Source organism: Cyprinodon variegatus, unplaced genomic scaffold, assembly GCF_000732505.1.
Source record: "Cyprinodon variegatus isolate N-32 unplaced genomic scaffold, C_variegatus-1.0 Scaffold1234, whole genome shotgun sequence".
Taxonomy (NCBI): domain Eukaryota; kingdom Metazoa; phylum Chordata; class Actinopteri; order Cyprinodontiformes; family Cyprinodontidae; genus Cyprinodon; species Cyprinodon variegatus.
The window spans coordinates 125445-150259 of record NW_015151687.1 but is presented as its reverse complement, the minus strand read 5'-3'; the positions used below and the strand labels follow the sequence as shown (position 1 = coordinate 150259).

General features: G+C 42.5%; 2 protein-coding genes across 7 annotated transcripts in view; one reads left to right on the top strand and one right to left on the bottom strand.

The window, feature by feature from the left end:
• The first annotated feature begins 4148 nt into the window (after positions 1-4148).
• znf574 (zinc finger protein 574) lies at positions 4149-12315 on the top strand. 3 transcript variants are annotated; one of them, XM_015401581.1, is made up of 8 exons: positions 4149-4349; positions 4797-5214; positions 6255-6424; positions 6783-6875; positions 7111-7892; positions 8897-9032; positions 9109-10668; positions 11810-12315. In XM_015401581.1, the coding sequence occupies exons 2-8, from the start codon at positions 4923-4925 to the stop codon at positions 11978-11980; spliced, it is 3204 nt and encodes a 1067-aa protein (XP_015257067.1). In that variant the 5' UTR covers positions 4149-4349; positions 4797-4922; the 3' UTR covers positions 11981-12315. The 3 variants fall into 3 exon arrangements, with proteins under 3 accessions (XP_015257067.1, XP_015257069.1, XP_015257068.1); XM_015401583.1 differs by lacking the exon at positions 4149-4349 and adding an exon at positions 4365-4474; XM_015401582.1 differs by lacking the exon at positions 4149-4349 and adding an exon at positions 4395-4529.
• A 1138-nt stretch (positions 12316-13453) lies between these two features.
• Positions 13454-24815, bottom strand: part of LOC107102323 (protein capicua homolog) — a 43429-nt gene continuing 32067 nt past the window's right edge. For 3 of the 4 annotated variants that reach the window (XM_015401577.1, XM_015401579.1, XM_015401580.1), the window contains 14 exons: positions 24621-24799; positions 24350-24488; positions 23112-23209; positions 22005-23001; positions 21787-21926; positions 21502-21662; positions 18877-19067; positions 17682-18128; positions 17283-17602; positions 17049-17206; positions 16803-16963; positions 16414-16548; positions 15391-15522; positions 13454-15309 (listed from right to left, as the gene is read on the bottom strand). In XM_015401577.1, coding sequence (XP_015257063.1) covers positions 15020-15309; positions 15391-15522; positions 16414-16548; positions 16803-16963; positions 17049-17206; positions 17283-17602; positions 17682-18128; positions 18877-19067; positions 21502-21662; positions 21787-21926; positions 22005-23001; positions 23112-23209; positions 24350-24488; positions 24621-24799 — 3548 coding nt within the window. In that variant the 3' untranslated portion in view covers positions 13454-15019. The remainder of the gene's footprint in view (positions 15310-15390; positions 15523-16413; positions 16549-16802; positions 16964-17048; positions 17207-17282; positions 17603-17681; positions 18129-18876; positions 19068-21501; positions 21663-21786; positions 21927-22004; positions 23002-23111; positions 23210-24349; positions 24489-24620; positions 24800-24815) is intronic. The other variant, XM_015401578.1, reaches the window with a different exon arrangement.

Genomic DNA, 24815 nt, shown 5'->3' with positions numbered 1-24815 from the left:
GTTGAGTTAGTTTTGTAATGTGTAAACTGAGTTTAGTTAGCTATATCGTGGTACTGGTTAGGTGAAGGGTCTGGGTTAGGCCATAAAAATTTATAACAAATGAAAGGAAGTCAGTGCAAAGTCTCCAAAAGGACAGTATGCGTGTGTGAGCATGAACTGATTAGTCTTATCTTGATGGATCTTCAAGATAAGTCCAATAAAAGACAGGGTTTGCAATTTAGCTATTGACTAGACAACCTCTTTACAAAAAAAACAAACAGCTGAATTGTTGTCATGTGTAATACTCTTTCTCTCTTTCTCTTTTATGTATTGTCCTTGACCAAAGAAACTTAACAAACATACATATAAACACGCAGTAGGTGCACTTTGTGACATTTTTATGTATGGAGGACTTTTCAACAAAGTTTTCAGAGTGGAACAAAAAGTGCCTTTATGGAAATTAAAACAAGAAACAAGCCTGCCATCAACTGTCAGCAAACAAACAAACAGGAAAATGTTTTTAAAAAACTGAGGCAATAACATGTCGGGAGGTCCTAATTCAATATTATTATCAGAAATTAGTCAGGGTCGGTACTCTCTCCATTCCTTTTTACATTGGACACCACTGACTTCCAGTACCAGACAGAGTCCTGTCATCTACAGAAATACTCAGATGACCCTGTAGTCATTGGGTGCATCAAAGATGGACAAGAAGCTTCGTACAGGGAGCTGGTGAGGAGCTTTGTGGCATGGTGTGGAAACAATCATCTGGTCCTGAGTGTAAACAACACAAGGAAGATGGTTGCAGATTGCAAAAGAAACAGGAACAAGTTGAAATCTAATAACATCAAAGGAGACGATGTGGAGGTGGTTGAGGGGTATAAATACCTTAGAGTTCACCTGGACAACAAACTAGACTGTGAAGCCGTCTATAAGAAGGGACAGAGCAGATTGCACTTTCTAAAGATGCTGCATATCTTCTGTTGATATAGTCTGTTGTGGAGAGTGGGATCTCCTCTGCCATCATCTGCTGGGGTAACAGCATTAGAGCTAATGACTTACAAAAGCTCAACAAGCTAATTAAGGCTGGTTCTGTTCTAGGAACTCCTCCAGAACCTCTTGAGATTCTTTCATGAAGATTTCTTCATTAAGTGAAGCACATTACGGAAAACAATGAGCATCCTCTTCAGAAGATTTTTAAACAACAACAGAGTGTCCTCAGTACAAGGCTTCTCCAAATCTGATGCAAGACGGACTGATGCAGAAGATCCTTTCTGCCCACAGTTATCAACACCTACAACACACCTGTTTAAAAATATACCATATGAGTTACTGCACCATTTGATTTTCCTTTAGGATTAATAAGGTATTTTGGATTGAACTGAATCAACCGAAAATCAAATATCTGAATATACTGGGCCTGCATCTAAAACCTCCAAGAAGCTGATAGGAACACTACACTTTTCTTCACTTCTGTTTAAGGTTTATGTAATAATTTTTCAAATAATACATGGGTCAGTTATTCTTAAAGCAGTTTTGTTTTACTATTATTCTCTATTTGAACAATATAATTTGATTAAAACTTTTCTATCGGGTTATATCGGGTCAATGACTGTATTGGTCAATACTCCATGCCGCTACACGAGTATCGTATTAGAAATCAAAAAGCTGCATCAGGACATCCCTAATAAAATAGTTGTTAAACGACCAAAATGTACCTGTAAATTAGAGTCAGATGTTCAACAAAGTTAACAGTAAAAAAAGTTTCGCTATCATACAACATAATAGAGATAAATATATATGAATATGTATATTAAATATATATATTGTTTAACTCTGAGAAATATGGCAGAGGATTAGGGACACTAAAAAAATAAAACAATTTTGACAGATTTTTAAATTTTATTTCAGTTTAATATGGGGAAAAAAGTCAAAATTCTGATTTTTTTTCTCATAATTTGACTTTAATCTCACAATTCTTACTTTTTTCTCAGAATTCTGACTTTAATCTCATAATCTTGGGTTTGTAGATAGGCGCCATGAAGGAAGAGAAGTGGGAGGGTAGGAAGAAGAAGAAGAAGAAGAGGTTGTTAATTCTGTGTGACTCCATTTTAGGAAGAAGATTGGATGGTCGTTTGGTGCATGGCGCGTGTTTTGAAGCTGCTTGTGGAGAAATGTCCTGGGCCGTGAGTAGTGAGGAAACAGGAAGCGATTCTTGTGGGATGGAAGAGGGAAATAGTGACAATGAAGGTTGGAAGATAGCAACATCAAAAAATGAGAAAAAGCGGAAAAAACAGAGATCAGTTAAAGGGGAATCTAGTTCAGAACAATCCAGTGATGAGCAATCCATACATTCCACAGCACAACAAAATTAATTCAAAGTCATATTCAAAGTCGTTAATCAGGCAGACTCTTTTACAAATTGGAATCCGGTTCACTTAACAAAAACCATCAATAAACTTGTCGGAGAAGTCAAAGGTGCCAGAATTCTGTACAGTGGAGACCTGCTAATTAACTGCAGAGACAGCGCCCAGCAAGGCAAAGCCATACGATTCAACAAAATTGACGGGATAAGAGTTCAGTGCAGCTTAATGGAGAACAAAAAGATCAGCAGGGGAGTCATTGGAGGAGTTCCTCTAAAAATTTCTGAAAAAGAGATTCTGGAAAACATAAGCGGTGCAAAAGTAAAAGAAGTAAAACGGTTAAAAACAACAAGAAACGGAGAACGATCTGACAGTTTATCGGTGTTAATTAAATTCGAGGAAGAGCAATTACCAAGCAAAGTATTCATCGGTTACATAAGCTATAATGTCAAAATTGAGATGTTTCAAATGCCAAAAATTCGGACACATTGCAGCAGTTTGTAAAGGGAAACAGAGATGTGGAAGGTGTGCAGGAGAGCATGAATATGGTAAATGTGGAAAAGAAGCTAAAATAAAATGCTGTAATTGTGGTGGAGAACATACTGCTGCTTATCGTGGTTGTGAAGCAAGCAAAAGGTCTGAGGAAATAAAAAAATGAAATTTGAGCTCGGAATAACCTACGCTGAAGCTGCAAAAAGGATCCAATCTCAGTCAGAAAAACCCAAACCTACAGTTCAACACACAGCAAATTCCAAACCTCTAGAGAAATCTCCAAAAATTGATGAAGACTCATTAATTGTTAAAAAAACAAATTTTGTTCTTTTCATGGTGGAAGTGATTAATTGTACTGCACAGACAACAAAAAAAACAGAAAAAATCAAAATAATAGTGAAGGCTGCAGAAAAATATCTGGACGTAAAAGATTTGAACTGGGAGATGGTTGGAAGCATGATGGGAGGACCGATGGGACCATCAGAAACTGGCAGAATTACGATGACCTAGAGTAAATTAAAATTATATGGGCAAATGTGATTTAGTATTATGTGGGTTTAAGTTACACAGGTTTTTTTTTTTTTTTTTTTGGGGGGGGTGAATCGTTTCCTGTTTCCTTGCTTTACTCCATATCAGTTGGTGGCGGTAATGCACATTTCACAATTGTTTGGAAGGGTCAGTAACACATTGGTGGAAAATTATGCAATTATTCAACCATTTACGAGCTGCAGAAAGAAGTCGTTGAGCGGTAGAGCAGAAGGTAATTAAAACAAGAGAGCCAGTCTCTAAAATAGACATGGCTACGGCTTAATGCTAACATGTTTGTTAGCTTTAAGAATTCTGAGATTAAAGTTAGAATTCTGAGATTTAAGTCAGAATTCCGGGAAAAAAGTCAGAATTCTGAGATTAAAGTCAGAATTCCGAGAAAAAAGTCAGAATTCTGAGATTATAAAAAAAGTTTGAAAAAAAGTTATTTTTGTATTTCTTTTCAGTATAATATGAGAAAATATTATCCTGATATTATACTGAAATAAAATTCTAAAATCAGTCAATTTTTTTTCAGTTGCCCTATTCCTCTTCCATAGAGAAAATTCTAATCACAATATTAATTAAATAGTCAAATTAATCTGAAAAAGTAAAGTTAAGAATACAAATTCTGATATTTTATAGTTTTATTTTTTAGGAGGAATTAAAAAAAAAAATCAACCATACACAAAAAAACTACATTTCCCATGTATTAGTATACAAATAATGATTGACAGTAACTGTGTCCAATCACAGGAGCTGAAACATCCACGCTACCGCAGTGGGCTGGACCATCTAGCATAGGAACAGGGGCTTCAGACGGTTAAACGTTGCTTTACACGCCTTCTAATCTTTGTTTTTGTGGGCAATTATATGTTTTACATTTTTTTAAACGCTGCGACCATTTTGAAAGGACTGCCAACCAAGACAAACGAGTGTATTAAGTATCAGAGAAGAGCACGCGGCGGGCCGGACGGCAGTAAATGAGAGGTAAGGGCAAAGAAGGGCCCGCCGTTGTGGCCGTAGAGCTGCGGGGAAAAGTGGCTAGCGCCGCCTGACGGACCGCCCGACGTACCGGGCCGCCGCTGTCAGGAAACAGCGGTGACTAGAAACAGGTCTGCATCATCCGAGGGAGCGCCGCCAACAGCTCTCCATACGCCATCACACATTGTAAACAATTTACGACTTTATTTGGGAAGGAATTGAATCATTTTGGGGGTTTAGTCAGTCTAGCTCCTCATGTTAGCATCAATGGGCCTTTAGCTAACGACCGTCTGTTTGTTCCCGCGTTTCTCTTATCATCCCTTTGTGAACATTACAGGGTTTTTTCGTTTATCAATATATGTTTCTCTCTACATGTCAATAAAGATTACTGTTTAGGATCTAAATTGCACCTTTCAAAGTTACAGAACTTCTTTTTGTTGTCATTTCTCGCAGCTGTGCCTGAATGCCACATTTGTAGATACCAGAAGTTGCCTTCATTCACTGATTCTGGTTCAGACTTCTGCCCATGATAAACTCACAAGCATAACAAGTCATCAGCCTCGCTGTCACACTTCCACGATGACTGAACCGGACCAGAACGAGGCAGAGGACATGTACGTGGAGCACCAGTACATGTGCAGCGAGTGCCAGCAGCTTTTCAGCACCCTGGAGGAGGTGCTGATCCACCAGCAGATCCACACCACCCAGGAAGCTGATGGTGAGGGAGCGGAGATCCAGACTGCCCCAGACTTCAGTCAGAGTCAGCACTACCAGTGTCTGGAGTGTGGGAGCCTGCTTGTTAATGCAGAGGAGCTGCTGCAGCATCAGGAGATGCACATGAGGGAGGCTGGGATGGAGGTTGAGCAACAAGGTGATCATCACATCTGTAAAGTAAAAGACTAAATATTAAACGTCCTGTAACAGATTTCTTTTTTACTTTTCCATTTCATTACTTCCACATACTTAAACCTATTTAACTATTATTTTAATAAAAGAGGAGCACGGAGCAGTTTATATAAAGTAAAATAACATGGATTTCAATTTTTTTGTGTGGAATGTCTAACAACTGCTCATTGCATTAATAACAAAAAATCTTTTAGTGTATTTCTTGCATGAAACAGCTAGAATTTTACAGTGTTTTATTCGAAACAGCTGGATCTTAGAATGGATAGAGAGAATGCCTTTGAACATACATTTCCAAGTCCCAGCTCAAACTCTTATTTGGTGTAAATCTGATCCTTTTGGTCATTCAAACACATGGTACACTACTGTGAAAAAGGCATTTGCATTTTTCTTTTAAATTAACTTTTTTGTCACCTTTATAGTGTTAGAATCATTAAACTAAATCCAGATTTCAAATAAAATGAGAGTAAAACACATAGGTTTAAAAGTATTCCTTGATCTATTTAGAGGAAAACTGATCCCCAAATGAACCCGGTCCTATGTGGAAAATAAGTAACGGCCAACATTACCTAATAGGACTCACAAGAGTTTTTTTTTTTATTTGGAAAAGGCTTCTGATCTATAATGCCTCTTTTTTTTTTAGACTAAGACTTAGGAAACTTTTATTGTCAATTTATATTCACAGAATGTATGCAAAATGAAATTTTGTTTTGTATGGCTTTCATGACATTTCCCTTTCTTAAAGTGCACCAAAGATCAAATGTAAACAGTGTGGGAGAAAATGATTATGTTGTTTTGGTTTTAAAAAAGTTTGAAATATAAAAATTTGCTATGTATAACCTTCACACGATTGTTTCTGAAGGATTAAAAAAAAACAAATCCGTTGAGATTTTTCAGTTTTCCAACACGGAAACGAAGCCAGTAAGATAAGAAGAGATTTGAACTAACAAGATACAGAATAACTTGTAACCTAAACCTGCTTTAAACATCTAAACACTTTGTCTTCAGTGGAGTCTGAGGTCCTGGAGACAGAGGAGGCCACCTCGGAGGCTCAGGTCCACGGACCGGTTCAGTACCAGTGCCTGGACTGTCTGGCTCTGTTTGATTCCCCTGACACCTGGTTGGAGCACCGCCGAACACATAGCAGGAGCAGCACACACAGCAACACGACGGCGGCTGTAAGACACCCGAAACAGCTGATCCATCACCGGCAAACCAATCAGCTTCCAGCTGATCTGTCACTGTTGTAAATATGTTAAGCTGCAGTTCAACAACATCATGCCGGGAGAGATTCCTCTGCTCAGTTAGTTTCTTAGGGAATGTCTTGCAAACCTTATATAACCAACATACAGATACTTTTAATTGGTGATGATGATCCCATAGAAAATGCTGGATTTATATGAATGTTCTTAGACTTATGGTCACTTTAGTAATTATTCCCAACCTATTATATTACATTAACCACATTTTTGACATTTTTTTTTTAAATATATTTTCCAGAAAAGTAAGCTGTTGTTTTTGTTTTTGTGTTGACAGGAGTACATGGTGCAGGCGGACGGCTCTATCACTCCTATCAACATGCAAAAATTTGTGCTGAGTGAGCAGCAGGCTGGAGAAATCCTGGCACAGGTGCTTTGTCTACGCTCCATATAACGCTATGAGTGTTTGTTTTGTCTGACTTTTTCAGGGAAACTAGTATTTAATATTTAAACTGTTTTTGACAGTTTTTTTTTTTTTTTGTCAGGAAAAATATCCAAATCTGTGTTGGATATGAGATTGTATATGTTTATTGTCTGAGTGAAAGGCTCCATGTTTTGGACGTTGCTTGAGCTTCTCATCGTTTTCTTGTGTTTGGCTTTTTTAGGTTCTTTCACAACAGCAGGGACAGCAGCAGCAGCAACAACAGAAGAAACGTAGGTCTACCCCCAAATCGGCCGGGGCGTCCCGCTCCTACCTGCTGCCCCCTGTGACCCCGACTCCTGGCTCTGCCACCATGCACCTGCAGATCCTCACAGCTCAAGCTCTGGCTGAAGGCTCCTCCATCTCCAGCCAGCATCGCTCCAAGCAGCCCCCTCTGCTCTCTGCTCTGGGTCAGAGCTCTACTGCAAAGCTGGAGGTTCTGGAGAATGGCGTTCAAAGACTGGAGTTAAGACTGGCCCCCAGTGAGAGCCAGCAGCAGCAGTCCACTGAGATGGTGCTCGTTCACCCTTATGAATGCTCGGAGTGCTCCCTACTTTTCAGCACGCCAGAGGACTTCCTCCAGCACCAGGGGGAGCACTTCCTGGGCCAGGACAAAGAGAGCGGTGGGCCGGGGGTCATGATCGGAATAGAGGAGATGCGAGGGAGGGAGGAGGCTGCAGAAAAGCTACAGGATCTGAAGAACAGGGCAGTAGAGTATAAAACACTAGCTGTGGGCAAACCCCTACGCTGCGAGCTCTGCAACCGCACCTTCACCTCTGTCAACCGGCTCACAGCTCACAGGCGTGTGCACGAGCAAGGGACACACGAGTGTCCGGAGTGTGGAAAAGTCTTCAAGAAAGCCCTTTCACTGCAGACGCACATGCGCGCACATTCAGGAGTTGCACGGTATCTGTGTGTGGACTGTGGGAATGGATTCACTACTGAGATGACGCTCGTCATGCACAGGTCAGTGTTTGGTCACAGTAAGGGGGTCAAAGTCTGTATTTCCAGAAGAATTTAATTAGGACTTAAGTACAGAGTAAGCCTTGAATATTTACTACCTGTTATCAATAGAAGGAGGCTTCTGCTAAGATTAATGAGCTTTAGGTTAGGACTCTTCAACTGTAAAAAGCAGGAAAGGCTTACATTGACTGAATCCTCGCATCAGATCAGATCAGCCCATACTGACTGAAAGGTTTTCTGCTGAGAAAATGCAGAAATTGAACAAACATGTCTCTGCCTGGCTTTGCTTATTGCCCAATAATGTGCTCATGTCATTTAAGAAACGGAAGCTCATTCTAAAGGTAAAGAAATCTTGAAAGGGCCTCAAAGACGTGCAAATAAAGTTTTATTTAGTTAGTCGAGGAAATCTCCACGTGGAAAAGGATCAATAGAAGTGAAAACAGTTTAATAATAATAGTCCAAGGCTACAGCGGCATCATCATAATTATAATAAAAGGCAGAAGTTTGACCTTTGCTCTTTAGAAAGGTCATTAAAACAGAAACATTTTATGATGTTAAGCTCCGATTTAGTTAAAGCCAGCAGGTTTATCTAAAATCTTTTATTTGAGCCTCTATCGGTAACTGACTGGTATATTTGTCTGAATGTTTAAAAGAACCTTTGTTTCTGTAATAAAATCTGGGTTAATGCTGCCATGCTGGTTATAACAGATGAAGGAGGTACCAGCTATGATGCTGCTGCGTTAATTTTAGGTTCATTCATACATTTACCTTTGTCAGCATATAATATAACCTAACATTCATGGTGTACTGAGTCTAAAGATCACTTTAGGATTCATTTAAATCTAATTGATGCTTTCAGCTTTTCCTTTCAATAAACCAATTTTTCCAAGTGGGAACCAGCATCAGGATACAGGGAGCCGGGTGGGAACTTGGACCCCTGTTATAAATGCTTCCTATTGTTATTTGCTTATTTTTGTCGACCGTTTCTTTGTTTTGATCCTTTTCAGAAAGATACACGTTGCAGATCCATTTCACAAGTGCCAGATCTGCCACAAAACGTTCACCAACATGACTAAATACCTCTACCATCGTCGGACCCACCTCTGCCAGGATTTAGCTCCGGTGGCTGCTCAGATCTTTGTGGTGAGAAATGACACAACACCCCCCACTGATTGTATTGTTTCAGCAGCCTCAGTGTAATATGATCTTTGTTCTCTAGGCTTCACCTCCACAAAGAGCATCTGCTACTGCGCTGGAGATCCTGCAGAGAGCAAGAGAGAAGAAGAAATGCCAAAGTGAAGAAAGAGGCATCAACCAGAAAGACCCTCCCACAGAGGAGGAGGAGCCTGAACCACAGCGGGAACCACAGCCGGGGTCTCAGCGCCCTGTGAAAGCAGGTGGAGAAGGGGAGGAACAGGATGACGGCAGGAAGCAGGAGTCCGAAGCAGTTGAAGGAAATGTTGATGAGCAGCAGGAGGTTGTTATGGAAGGAGCCACGATCTCCATTTCTCCAGATGAAGCTACGTCCACTTCAGGCTCTGCAGCCTCAGGGGAAGCCCCCTCCTCGGCAGACAAAGGCTCCTTTTGTTGTCGTTTGTGTTCGAAAACGTTTCCTTCCCAGCTGCTGCTTGCTCACCACCGTAGTAAATCCCACGCGTCACAGCGCAGATTTGTATGCGGCGTATGTGGGAAGTCCTTCAAGAAACAGATTCATGTGCAGAACCACATGCGCATACACACAGGGGAGAAGCCCTTCCAGTGTTCGGACTGCGGTAAAACCTTCTCCTTGTTGGCCAATTTGATGCGTCACACCCTCATCCATTCTGGGGTTCGCCCGTACCGCTGTGATGTGTGTTATCGCTCCTTTTCCCAATCTTCCAACCTCCGCCAGCACAGCCTGCTGCACTCAAGCGCCCCAAAACTTACCTGTCCAGAATGCCCCGCCACATTTCGCTGGCCCAACAAACTTGCGGCGCACCGCTTTACTCAGCATCCTGGAGCTCCGGCTCCTTTTCCCTGTCCTCATTGTGAAGCCGGCTTCCTGACCAAAAGTCGGAGGGAAAGTCATTGTGTGGAGCAGCACCCCACGCTGGTCCAGGCTCCAGAGAACACGGAGGTCCACAACCCCTCAGAACCCTCTACTTCAACAACAGTGGTAGAGTCAGGAGATGCAGCCAGTTTGGTTAAAGGAGCCTTGGACTGTAACATCTGTGGGAGAAAGCTTAACTCTCTTTCTAACCTGCGGCTTCACAGACTGAGCCACTTCGTTCCGGGCCGTGCGCGCCCACAGCGCACCCAAGGAAAGCGTCCCAAAGCTCACCAGTGTCCCATCTGCGGCAAACTGTTTGTGTCGTCCTCTGCGGTCGTGCTCCACCAGCGCGTCCACACCGGCGAGCGCCCGTTCCCCTGCCAGGTCTGCGGAAAGCGCTTCCGTCAGAACACGCACCTGCGAGAGCACCTGCGCACCCACTCTGGCGAGCGGCCTTTCCGCTGTGAGATCTGCGGAAAAGGTTTCATCCAGAGCATGCACCTGACAGAGCACCGCAGGACGCACACGGGCGAGCGGCCGCACGTTTGCCAGCTGTGCGGCAAAGCCTTCAAGACCTTCTCCAACCTGAGGAATCACAAAAAGACCCACGCGAGGCAGCAGAGACTGGACGAGGAGGCGGCCGCTGCAGAGGCCAGCAGCACGGCAGTGGCAGTGGTGGATACGTCATTGATGGACCTGGCTAACGGGCAAACTCAGCTGATCCAGATCCAGACCTCAGATCTGCAGCAGGTATCCATCACATTCGGAGATTAGAGCAATAGTTATAAATCTAAAATGTTTAGTTTTAGTTTAATGCAACGTTTAAATGTTTCATTTATAGAAAAGTTCTTATTTGGTTTCTTTAAATCTGTTGTGTTTTAGAGGGTTATAACGTCACTACAAAACTTTAACCTCACATAATCCAATTCCTTTTAAATTCCTTATTATTTAAACAGAAATGTGCTTGTTGGGTCAGTGTAACAGGGTGTGGATACAAAACAGCACGACTCGTTTTATCTTCAATCACCACTATAGCCCCATTTCCACTGAAAGCCCCAGGCTTTGTATTACCGGCTAATAGGAATCCCATCCTGTTTGTTTTGCATTACTTGGAAAGGCCCCTGGACAATAATGCAAATCAACATAGCGACATATTTGCCAAAAAACGTAACAAAACCACATGTTGGAGCACTAACGTAAACATAGTCATACTACATTCACACCAAATGCGATTTCAGCTGCAAAAAATATTCTGCTGCTTCATTTTTGATGCCTGTACACATAAGATCCGACGCGCCTCAAGAGCATCTTTGATGTTACAAAATGCAGGCACCAGATAAATACAAGTGAAAGAAGTAAAAAATATTTTGCTGGCAGGTTTCGACATTTTAAGTTAATGTAGGCTTTAATAAACTGTTTCAGGGGAGTGATCACACCGCTCTGCATCAGCAGTGCTGTGTCTGTCTCCCTGCCAGCTCCCAGATCGGCTTCTCTGATCGGTTGATGTGGCACGTCGTGCAGCAAAAGTTGAATTTTTTTCAACTCCAGCATCTGCTGCTTGTGCAGTGCGTCCAGCGCATCACATGCTCATGTGGCGCCGCTTCAGATGCATCAAGACGCGCTGCTCCTGCTGCTTTAGACGTACTGCAGGAACTTTTGATTCACGTCAACCATAGTCTTTGCATATAAACCGGCTGCTTCTGCTGCTCAATACTGTCCGGTGTGAACGTAGCATATGTGTTTCTGTATGAACTTTCCCTTCACTGTTACAAGTTATAAGTACAGGCAACTTACAGTCCATGTCAAAGATCTTCTGTATGGAAAAGCAAAGCATGTTTTGCAAAGCCTGGGACTATTCTTGTCACTGATTCCCTTATAATCTTCTTCTCAGGCACAGGGGACCCCCACCATCATGTGTAACGAGTTTGGAGAGACCATCGCCATCATTGAGACCAGCGAGGGCAGCGCTCTTCCTCTGGAGCAGGCGCTGGAGATCTATCAAAGAGCTTTGGAGAACGGCCTCACAGCTGGCAGCGTTGTGGATGGGCTGCAGCTGCTTTGAGGACGTGTCGACCAAACCTGGATCGTTGCTCAATATAAGTCTGAATACTGACTAACTTACTGCTGTGTGGGGAAACGGGACTCATGTCAACCACGTGTTTATATAATGAATAATAAGACCAAAGTATGTCAGGTTTGCTCCTTTTTCCTCAAGGGGGGACCACTGTTGATATTTTATGGAATCGACGCCATTTAAATTAAAAATATGTTAGATGTAAATATGGATAAGTGTTTCTGACTGATTATATTTATATGACAATTTTTATCACAATGAAATGGATGTTTTGTTCTATTTAAAAATGTCAATGTTTTGTTTTAAATGAGAAAAATAAAAGTTTTTTTCTTAGTTTTTCTACATCTGTTCTTTACAGGTACTCAAATGGACGTGTATTTGGACCATTAATTGTTCTGCACCCCTGATCCCCCCCTAATGATGCTGTTAAAGGATGTTAATACAAAACAAAAAACATTTTATAAAGTTACAAAAGAAACCAGCTAATCAGTGAGCAACGTGAGGCACAAACCTAATAAAACTACATCCTTTTGTCCTTGAGCTCTGGAATTAAATCCTCACTGTTTTAGTAACTTTCTCAGCTCCATTGACACTACATCCAGTGTATCTTTAATCTCCCTGTGAAACTCATAATCAGGAACAGTCCCTAACATCACATGATCTTCACTAACCTACCCACCTTCACAAAATAAGATGCCAATTAACTTATACAACATAATTTGCAGAAAAACAATTGGTAAAAAATAGATTCTCCTCCATGAACCTTTGCCACTCCAAATATATTTTTATAATATAGTATAGCCAGTGTTAAAATGTTGAGTATTACATGATATGATCCCTTTCAGTTTACTTGCAACAATATCTCATGAATTGACATTTTAAGGAATGTTAGTTACCATCTTATGTATTCAAGGTCTGCCAACGTAATTAACCAGGGCCAGACATGAATGGGCTCTATGCACAACTAGGCTACTTCCTGGGCGTCAGACAGCTCTTTGTCTTTTTCTACTGGATGATCTGATTAATCCGGGTGTTCCTGACCTCATTAACCATGGCCAGACACACCTGGATTATTCAGTTAATCCAGTAATGAAAAACAGGAAACAAAAGAGCTGCCTTAAATTCAGGAAGTAGTGTTGTGCATAGGGCTTATTGTGACCTTAACGCTAGTTGGCCAGTAGGTGGCAGTGTGTGGGTGCCACAAAAAGCTCAGTGAACAAGTATGTGAAAATATATACTTTCCAAAACCTCTGTGGGAGATATTGGTGCGATGTGTGATCAGTGATGTCATTAGAATATTTGAAGGTAAAGGAATAAAATATTAAATATTGTTTTATTTCCACAGCTAGAAATTAAAACATCTCCATTGATTCCCATTTTCATAATGAAAGATTTAAAGCTATTTTTACTTCTAAAATTCATTCAAGTCAACAGAAATCAGACAAAACACAACATATATAGTCATATTTATTTTTCCTCAGTAATGATAAAAGTCAACATTATGCTCAATGACAGATTGTTTTCCATATCAATGAGTCGGCTGACTCTACAGTAATTATTTACAACACAACCAAGTCTTCCACAAAGACACCACCAGTATTATTTCCTACCAGCTCTCTTTTGATTTGTTCCCTCCCTTCTATTCCTCCAGTTTTTTTCTCTACCCTTAAAAAGGTCAGGAGAGAGCAATAAAGTGACAAAAGGAGGAAGGAGGTGAGGACAGAGGAGGAGGAAGGAGAAGTATTAAGTGTTGAGATTATAGAAATGAACTTCAGCGAAGGTAAGAGGCATACGGGGTCTTCTAAACAGACGACTGATTACTGCTGAAACGACATAAAAAAAAAGGTTCCACGCTGTTTGTAAGAATTAAGAAGAATTGCACCGCAGGTCCTTGCTGAGGTGAGAGGCCAGTCAAGGGAAGACTACAACGGAGGAACTGTACAGGTGTGGAGCAGCATGTCTCACCTGCCTCCAAATATCGGTAATAAAATAAAGCAGAAGAGAAGAAGAAATGTAATGTTGGCAGAAAGTATTTAAAAAAATCTGCCAGGAGAACAAAACATTGATTCGCTTAAATGATATGAGGAGTAATAACCATAAGAATAGTACAACAAACTGAATATGACCATGTTAAATATAAATCCAAATATAAAAAGAAGTAAATAAACTGCTTGGCAACAGAGGATTAAGGACCTTTTCCAGCCCAGCCTCGGCCTCTGAGAGCCAGGATGTGCCCGGTGACTCCGACCCTCCTTCCTTCATGGCAAACAAATGAGGCACAGGAATGCTGACTTCCCACCTACTGGCATGTGTTCTGGGTCGCTGAAAAATGGAGACCCTGGTTGGTCAGGTGTGTGCGGGAATGATGGCACCGCCAGAGGTCCACCTTAAGTTTCTGAAACCCTCCTGGTAAACCTCCTCTGAAGGTCTACAGGTGAGGAAATGATCTGTCGAGGTCCACTGCAATAAGTTCCCCCCATAACGAACCATTGCATCGTTTCCAGCTGCTGAGGGCCCAGCCCCCAACGGCAGCAGGAATAAATCACAAGCTTACAACAGTTAAGTATACATACAGGTTGTTCCTTTAGCAGACGCTTTACTGCCTTTACTCTCCTAAAATGATTAAAAACAGAACAAATATCAAAACATAGATCAACTACCTCTTTTTCAATTCCTAACTGGTCGCCGGTTCAGCCAAAGCGGATTTGCGGATCCGAAGCGGGAACAGTTTCATCTTCAAGGCAAATGAGTGCAGCTGTACATGACGGTCCTTTGATGGCTGGCGTTCTTTGAGGCGGTTAATACCGAGTGCTGATTCAAGTCTGGAAATGAACTGTTTCTACTTTCTGCACCACTTGTTTTTTTAAGTGTTCCTATTTTTGGTGTGAGAGTCACAGGAAAAAAAAAAAAAAAGTCCAAATACTGCAAACAAAAATGTCTCACTCCTAACAGATATGGATGAGTGTGAGGGTGGAGGAATGTGAGATGAGGAGTTAGTGACTGCTCAATCTAATGCATCCCAATCACTCATCTAGAGGAGTCCTGTGACTCACGAAGCTCCTCTGGACTCGCAGCGTTTCCCTGTTCCACTTCTTCATCATGCAGGTCTCCACCTCCCTTCCCAGATCCCTCTGCTGACTGGGAGCCCGAAGGCCCTGGAGCCGACGAAGCCGAGTCTGTAGGGCCTAAAGCGGAGGCGTCTGACGGCGCCGCTGTCTGCATGATCTTCTGTCGAACCTCCCTGATCTTCAACTGCAGACACACCTTGGAAGGAAATATGTCGGAGTATCTTGTCTGGAATGCCGCGGTGGCCTGAGCTGCAAGCAGCAGGAAAAGGTTGTTAAAAACTAACCCTTCAGCTCATCGTTTGCACAGAAACACGGGCTGTGAGGGAGTACCTGATGGAAAGAAGCCCTGCTCCTGGAACAGCTGCATGACCAGCGCCCTCCTCTGGTCAAGAGTTCGTCTCAGGGACGAGTACGGCACCTTCTCAAACTCCAGTTCTGCCAGAATGTCTTCTCCATCTGTAGCTGGATCATAAACATCACAAAGAGATTAAAACTTTTTTCATTTTTAAATGGGCTTTGACTGGCACCACAGCATATTACAATATACAGAATAACACAAATAATTTAAATGAGAATCATAACATTAAGTGTCTTTATCTCCCTAAAAATAAATGCCAAGAACAAAAAAATAAATATTTATGTGTGGATATGTTTTTTTGGGGCGAGATTTTTTTCTGTCTCAAATGTTTTTTGGAATTATTGTGATTAGGGAGATAAAAAGCTCATTAGCTGTTTTTTTGTCTTTTTTGCTCTTTTTCTTTGTTTCTTTTTTTCTTCTATGTTTCATTATGTTTTTTGGCTGTGTGTCCATGTCTACTTTCTTCATCTTAAAGAACTTAAAGAATAAAAAAAAGAAAATGATCTCGTTGGGTTTCATTAGCTGCATGTTTCCCAGGTCTCAAAACAACTCAATGCTGGAGTTTGCTACCAGTTCATCAGTTTCCTTCTCACTGCTCTGGGGCATCTGGACCAACTTGGTTGACCTCTAAATTAAAATCCAGCCAAGTCAATTTTATTTAAAAAGCAGCAAAGCACTGATCGCAGGGTTGACTATGAAGGAAATACTAGAAATGATTAAATAATTTACTTTGCCTCATTAGACCAGGATCAAATTATCCTTCAGTTAATGTTAATAACACAATTTGCAATAATAATAATAAAAAATGTTCAATATTCAATACTGTTTAACTATAATTTTAATAGAACCCAGATTCTGATTTTGCCTTTATCACCATATAACATCCATGGTTTTCCATTCTAAGTGTAATGTTGGACTATAACCAGAGGTTTTTCGATGTTCAATAAACTTCCTCTATATATAAATCCATGATTAACATCCAACCTGTTTATTACCTGCTCTGTCGAAGGTGAAGATATCTCCTTCACACTTGGCGGCACTTTTAGGCGTGTTGGGCTCAGAGCTGCAGCTGGAACGTCGTCTACTCTTCCTCTTCGGAGAGGCTTGTTCGTCTGTCGCAGAGTCCAAATCTGAAATTTAGATGAAAACTTTTTGAGCAATCAAAGATTAATAATATTAATAGCTTGTAAGGAACATCTATAAACCAATAATAGCCATTTTAACAGCTAAACCAGCTGACAGTGACTAAAACTTAAAGTTTAAAAGGCTGTGATAACAGACATTAACATGGTGTTTTATGATATGATCACTTCTTATACTGTTCAGCTCCAGCATCCATTTAAAACATTCACGCTAAGAGATGCAAAGCCATGAGGATAGAGACCTGTGGAGTTCTTCCTCTTGCGGCGATAGCTGCCCAGGATGGCGCGAGGTGAAGTGGCCAGGCTCTGCAGGGTGGGTGAAGGCAGAACCTCTTCTGGTCGAAACTCAGGCAGCTCTGCAAACCGTTCCTCGAAATATACCTCGGACAGAACCCTGCCAGTCCAACAGACGCACACCAAACATACAGCATATATACACTGTCCATCCATTACTTGTACACCTAACGTTCCCAGAGGAAATGACTCACTTGTCGACGGAGTCGAAGGTCTTCTTTAGTGGTGGTGGGCGGGCTTTGATCCTTTTGGGAGTGGGGCCGTCTTTGTCGGTTTGTGGGGGAGGCAAAGCGGGCTCTGTGGCTGATGGAGGGGGGAGAGGAGAGGAAGGGAGAGTCTCCTTCCACCCACCCTGTAGAAAAAGTTTAATTCAGGCGCTTTAGGAACAAACTCAGAGACGGGCTTGGAAGGCTGCTGCTAAGCCTCACCTCTTTGGGCGTTGTACTTTCCCTGTTCCTTGTGTCAGAGGAGTCTGCGGTGCTGGAACCCTCCAGGGGTCTGTCAGAGGACGACGGCTCCTCAGTGGGATGAGTCGATGGAGACCCCGTGTGCCCTGAAGGTTCGGCTTCGAAGGAGAAATGACTGTTGGCCGCCGCTTGTTTCTCTCTTTCCTTTTCCCGCTCCTTCTCTCGCTCCCTGTCTTTTCCTCGCCCTCCTCCGTCGTAGCTGCCTACAGGAATTGTCGCCACGGTTGCTTTCACTTTCTGAGGGAGCCTGACTGGAAGCTGTGGTAGCTTAGGTGTGCTGCCTGTTAACGAGAAAATGTGAAGTTTTACAAACCAAGTTTGGTTTCCTTACTGTGTCATGAACAGAACTGGCTGTCCTACCAGGTGCTTGGATCTGAAGCGGAGGACTGCAGGACCTTGTAGACACAGCTGAGCCACTAGGAGGTGCTGCTGAGCTGTTACTGTTGGATGCGGTGGTCTGCCTCTCTGAATGTGCCAGGATGTCCACCTGGCTGTCGCTCTGGCGATCGGCGGATCTGTCCGGAGGCAGATGCCTGTCCACCTGTCGCTCCAGGTGGGGCTGCGAGTGGAGGACTGCAGAGGGGGGAGCAGCGTGTTTGGGTAATATGTGGGGCGAGGAGCTTGAAGGGCCCGAGACTGAGTAGACCACGCTGGGGGGCATCTGTGCCATTGAGACCACCCCTGATGCCATGCTGACGTTTTGTGATGGAGGGTAAATGGCGGTGACTATCTGGCCCCCGGAGACGGAGGCAGGGGCAGAGGTGGAGGGTTGAGGGGACTGAGCTGTGGCGAGGAGCGGCGGCTGACCTGAATAAGAAAACTAATTATTAATACATTCCCTCTCTGCTCCATTTGTCTCCAACAGCTCACTCGTCTCATTTATTTTAACTTTACCCAAAAAAGCTGGTTTATTATAGAGTTTATGCTGAAATCTACTCTGGATGACATTTATTCCACAAATGATTGATGTTTTTAAACACCGACAGCCCCCAAAATGATTATTTTCCCAAAACTGCCACATTTTGACATTTAATTCATCAAGAATAAAAAAAAAAAAATACCGTTAGAAAATAAAATTTCATTTTTACACAACAAAAGTAGCAAAAACGTCTCAATCCAGATAAGATGAGCATTTTTTCTCTGATCAGACATTCATGTAAAAAAAAAATAAGATCAGTGGAGACATTTATGACATTACCAAGCTGATTTTTTTTTTGTTTGTTTTTAGGTAAAATCTGTTTTACTATCATAGGAAACTTTGAGTCAGAGGTACAATAGGAGGTACTGGTGCCTCCTTATTTGTCTGCAATGTCAGCTTTTTATAATCAATTCAAATGATGAGACCTAATATCAGTAATAATGAAAGAAAAGGTTAAGATAAAACCATCTTTATTCATAGATTTATAAAAGAAGCGGCTGACCTAAAGCGAAATGGGGGGTGTATTAATCAAAACATTTTGCTAAGGCTCATTTGACCTTTAACTAAAGTTCAGATGACTGAGATAAATCATTGACACAGAGGAACAGAGATTTTTGACTTCATGTCTCTCCTGACCTGCGATCAGTGGCTGAACCAGTGTCTGTCCAGGTGGTGCGATGGCTGTAAACCCGAGTGTTGCTAAAGGCGAGGGAACATATGCAGATCCAGGCACTGGTAGAGTCTGCTGACTGGGAGAGGAGCCGGTTGTTGTAGAGACTAGAGGCAAAGTGGATGGGACCCCTGAGGTGGGCTGGACATAGGTAATCCTGTACGGGAAGCACAGAGATAGAAATAATCAAACTATGCTCGCCATAAAAGACTGCAGCAGTGAGGTGAACGCTTGTAATAAAATAAAGGGAAGTGTAACGGCAGTAGCAGATGGTGTAATAGTAAAATAACAATGCAGAACCACAATGCAAGGAACAGAGGCATGATTAGAAAGAAAGAGGAAGGTAAAAACAGAAGTGCTACAGAGAGGGTCAGTCGATGAGTGCACACCACAGCAAGTAGCTCTAGATGACTAGTGCTGTGAGGAGCTGAGAGGTAGTGTGGGGGTGGGCAAACAGAGGCAACTCAGGCCACCAGCGGCATGACTAACGCATCCAGAATAGAGCTGCAGTCCAACTGCTGCACCCCAACAGGAATTTAGTCTCTTGCATTGTCTGCTCACTGAGCCCTGTAAAAATCTATCAATTCCTTCAACGCAGCACAGTTTCCTGAGCTCTCATTTATTACCAGGTCCACTGCGTTTACTTTCTCAGGCACTCCCCTTTAGGACTCAACAAAATGATGTTAACGTCAATCAAGAATAGATTGCCGATATCTGGACTAGTTAAAAAAGGAAGAGGGATGAACCAGGGATGGCATAAGACCTATGAGTTGATGGCCACTTATCAGGGCCGTGTCAAGCTGATTTATACATTTAGCGCTGGCAGACATCTGATCTGTGACATCTATGGGGTTAATCCGACCCCCTCTGGCATCGATCTGCCTTCCTACATTTCATCTCTAAAAATGACGGTTATAGATCCAACCAGTTGGGGGGTAGGCCTACTCAAAGGATTGTTTGGGTTTCTCACAGATTCAGGTACCAAAGGAAAACAACAGAAAAAGGAGATTATTTTTTTTATTTGTACATCATCCTGTGTATCTGGTTCTTAATCACTTTATTGAGATAAAAGCCCATTTTGCTCCACTTGATAAACAGCCATTTGGCATCAATTTACTCTAAAGATTAAAATGAAAGTAGAAAAACTTGTTAACTCAAACAGTAAATTTATTTCAAACAGGCTGAGATTAGCTGGAAAATTGTTGGTCCGTTATAACAGATTAATAAAAATGAAAAAATGGATCAACTGATGGTAACTAGGGTTTATTTCTTAAACGAGTCTTATAAAGTTAGTCACACCCCTTCATCTTTCCACTTTGAGCCTCAATGAAACCAGAACTTTACCTAAGGAAAATAGGGCAAGGTAACAGGTTATTTTAGAAATAAAGAATAAAAAAAGTGCAGGACTTACCTGTATCTTTGCTACAAATTTAAACATCTAATCAAAGATTTTCATAAAGTCAACAAAACATCTTAAAAACAGATGGGTCCATGACCATTCTGATCTAAACTATCCCTTTCTAGCCCAGACCGTAAGTTCAGGGAAGGTTCCTTAATTCTCTAACAGCCTTTAAACAAGTGTTGCCATGTAATTAACTCCATCCATCCTCCCATTTACTTTGACTATTCTCCCAGAGAGTGCAGTTTTTGGCCTCATCTGACCATAGCGCCTTCTTCCACAGACGTCCTATAAATTTCTTATGGGAAACTTCCCAAGAAAATGATTATTTTCTTTTATACAGCGTCTTTTCTGCAATATAAGGCCCTGTCTGCACAACTAATATTTTTCCTGTTCATGGATTTCCTAATCTCAGCTGTGGACATCTAAAGTTCCTCTAGAGAGATATCTGGTCTCTTGGCAGCTTCTCTGGTTTTTGTTCTCCTCATCTCACCAGTCAGATTAGGTGGACAGTCGTCTCTTTGTTTGTGAAAAGTCGCCGTCATCGTTCGGATGAAATAAAAGCGCTTCATAAGAAGTTTGGATTGTTATCATAACCTAACCCTGCTTTGAATGTCTATGTCACATTAGACCCATAGTGTTCCTTAATCTTCATTATGTTTGTTGACTTAGAGTTGTAGATGCACTGAAAAAAAATAAATCACAGATAGACACCACTGATATATTACACTGCAAAGGCAACCGAGCACACTGGTATTTATTTAGGACTACTAGAGTGAGGCAACTATAAAAAAAAAAAAAAAAAACAGATTTTAGTCAAAATATGTCAAAAATCAAAGCCTAGAAAAATGAAATTAAATATTTTTGATGATGAAAAACCTATTAATTCTTATGTTTCCTTTACTTTCTTCTTTCAAAGAACGGATATCAGAACAGTTTTTTCTTCTATGCAAGGAGGGAATATTTGAACATATTTTTGACCATATGAAATATCTGGTAAACAAAGGCAAAATCAACTATTTTTGTTTTCCACGAGTAACAGAATGTAACTAATAAAAATAATTAACTAAGAACGTATTATTTTTTTAAAAGTGACTGATAAGATCTTTGTGCTCTGCAGAAGTCTCACCTAAAGTTCCTTGAGACTATGTATCTTGTAACATGTCAGGTGCTTAAACGTGTCATTGCTTACCTCGTGGGTGCAGGTGGCAGCAGCACAGCCTGGGATGGGGCTGATCCTGGCGTCACCACAGCTGCTGCTCCCAGTGTTACAGGGAAGGGGCTGGCAGGATGCACCGCTCCACCCTGAGGCAGCTGGGACTGGACCACTGGCATGGAGGCAAGGTGGTAGATCTAAATAAAAAGGTGCAGAACATGACAGACACAACAAGAGAAGCAGAAGATAGAAACGTGTGACAATCAGGTAAGCAGGGATGAGTCTGTGATTTTTCTGTTCCCTCCTCCGAGGGATTCTGACCTTGCTTCCAGCCTGTGCACCATTCTGGACAGGAAGGGATGGGGCAACAATGGGAAACTGCTGGGCAGGGGCTTGAGCAGTCCGAACTGTTGCCATGGGAACGAGCATTTTACCTGGGAGCACTTGAGGCTGGGTTTGCACTGATGGAGGAACAGAAGCATCGTCAGACGTCACAGAGGAAATATGAGACAGCGTGCAGCTTGTGGTTGAACTTTTACCTCTTGCTCCAGGGCTGACTACCCCCACCGCAGGGCTGGACGAATATCCTGTCTGTGAACCGGCACTCTGCTGCTTTCCATTGGCTAAGGATACATGTGTAGGTGGAGCTGTGGGCAGGTTGAAGATACTGGTTGGCTGGCTGTGATTCTGAGGTGGGCTCTTGGGGTTGGTGTTGGCAGGCAGGGTGGGCAGGATGTACTGAACTTGTGTGATGCCCTTGCCCCCGGTGGCGGCCAGAGATGAACCAGGCAGGAACTGGGGCTGAAGGAGGGACAGGGGACCGTTGCTTTGGCTGGGAGAGGCTGAAACAGCCGTGGAGGCTAAAGCCTGCTGGTGGGATGGCTGAGGGTGGGGGGGAGGGTTGATGAGCTGTAAAGCAGACTGAGCTGGCAGAGCCCCTCCTAAGACTAAATTAGTCACTACACTGCCTGCACCTACAGGACTTGGTGAGGATGGAGGGTAGTACCCGCCCCCTGTGGCTGGAGGCCCACCTCCTGCTCCTGGACTGAGAAGGATTTGGGGCTGCTGCTGAGGAGTCAGGGACTTTCTCTCTGGAGGATGGGGGCTTGATGAAGGGCCGCCATCTCTGGGTTTGCTGGCGATTGGTAGGGGTGTGCTGATAACAGGACGCATCACATTCGTCACTACTGTAGACGCGACCCTCACAGCTCCAACACCAAGAGCCTGGCTCCCTCCTATAGAGCCCACTGAAGAGGACGGAAGCCCTCCAGCTGGAGAAGTGGATTTGATTGATTGACCGGAAGAGATTGAGACAGAAGACGCCTGCATATTGCTTCCCTCGCTAACAAAAGTGTCTTTACTCTCTCCATCACTTCTCTCCTTTCTTCTGTGGTCTGAAAACCCTCCTACTCCAGATCTCCCCTCATCATAACGCCTGCTGCTGGGGAAAGAGGACAGAGAAACACTCCTGCCATGAGGGGTATGGTGTGAGGAAGACGATGATGCAGTGGAACAGATGACTGGAGCAAACACTCTCTAGGAAAAGAAAAAAGGGAGCAGAGCAGAGAGGTGTTACAGAGCAAATCAATCAGCAGGCAGGTAGAATACGCTAAATATAAACAACAACAGGAATGGTTTTGGTATACCTTCCGATCTCCTTCATCTCCTGAACCGTTCTCGCTGTCGCTGTCAGTCACGCGCTCCTTACACTTTAGGTCTATAGAGGTGCTGGGATAAGGGTCCTCTGCGGGAAAGCAAAACATGCTACAGCTACGGTTGGAACTCCTGGCAAGTTGTAATTATCAAATATATATTAACACATTGTTTTGATTATGTGTTAGAGATGCACAGAGGAAACAGCTGCTGGTTTTAAGGTATGACCAGTCTGCCGGAGATTCAAAAGATACAAACTCTCCATTGCTAATCTAACAAAAGCTGTTTATATAAATTTAAATAAACCTTTTTTCCCCCAAATATTCGCAGACATGATTGCATCTTATTTAGTCTGTGAAAAGGAGAGAGAGCAAGACTTTCAGCAGGTAACAGGAAGGCTGACTGCACAGCAGCAACAGCCATTAACCATCTTAATGTACAATTGTAATTACAAAAATGTATTTGCTAAAAAAAAATAAAAATATAAAGTTGGACTTTACAGCCTTGTAAAAAGACGAAGAAGAAAACCGGAAGCAGATGGAGGATGATGGCGCCCTCTAGAGCCATGGCTGAAAAATGGATATATCGCATCACATGTTTTAATCTGCCACTGCCATGGCCATGTTGTTTTCAGGGTTATCACGCAAACAAAAATATTCAGGCACAATTTCAAATGTATTTTTTTATTCAATGGAACTAATTGTCTAATTTTTTATTTTTTATTAGCAGATTATTGACATGGTTTCACATACATTTGTAATGGAAACGCAGTCAGTGTTGAGTTTTATCCCCTGGAATGTTCAACACTGTTTGATAGTGTTGGAATTCTTCTGGAAGTCTTATGGTCAAGGTAAGGATCTACATTCTCTCAAAATACACATGGAGTGTGCTTTTTAGTAAGGCTAGCATTGCTAATACCTAATATAAAATGCCAAGATGGTAGAAAACGTAAATATTGTTTGTATTTACAGCAGCTTCTTTCCTCATAGAAGGGATCAAATTGACGAGAAAACCTCTCTAGTCAGTCGACGCCAATACTGCTCAATCACGGCTTAAATTAAATCATCATAGAGCATATTGACTGATGCTCTCACTCTACTATTAGCTGCTGTTTCTCTACAGGCTGCTGATGAGCTACAAAAGCTTTAGCCATACAGGAAGCATTGAGCAGACACTCGGCCATTTCTTAATCTAATACAGCTTAATAAACAGAGCATGGCAGACTTCTCACCAATGACATCATCATCTCCTTCCTCCTCGCAGATGACCATGCGCTCTTCATCACTGGTCATGTCCTCACTGACCCCCCTCTGAGTGTGAGAGGGTGCAGGGGCGTGGCTGGGATACTGGCTGCCGCTGTCTCCACACATCTGGAAAACACCACATTAGAAGTTAATTAATGGTAGCTCTATGGACAACTGTATTATCAATTTATTCTGGATTTCCTTGAATAAATAAAAAATTAAAAAAACATCCCAGGGCTAGCAGTTGTCCTTCTTTACCTGGGCGAGTTCTGCTAGAGCTTGGGTGTTCCCCCTGTCCCCTCGCTCCAGGCTGTGCATGGCACTCTGGGAAAAGGCTCGGGGGCGGGTAAGCTGACCCACATGTCCCTCTCCTGTGCTCCTTTCCGATACACCCGCCAGACCTGGACCCACACCCTTCAGCTCCACAGAATGGGGCTCTATCAGAAGAAACGG

What these genes read in the sequence shown, in the direction of transcription:
- znf574 (XM_015401581.1), top strand. Translation starts at nt 4,923, where the DNA reads ATGACTGAACCGGACCAGAACGAGGCAGAGGACATGTACGTGGAGCAC. An exon ending in ATGACGCTCGTCATGCACAG is followed by an intron (nt 7,893 to 8,896) that starts GTCAGTGTTTGG and finishes GATCCTTTTCAG; the next exon opens with AAAGATACACGTTGCAGATC. An exon ending in TGGCTGCTCAGATCTTTGTG is followed by an intron (nt 9,033 to 9,108) that starts GTGAGAAATGAC and finishes TTTGTTCTCTAG; the next exon opens with GCTTCACCTCCACAAAGAGC.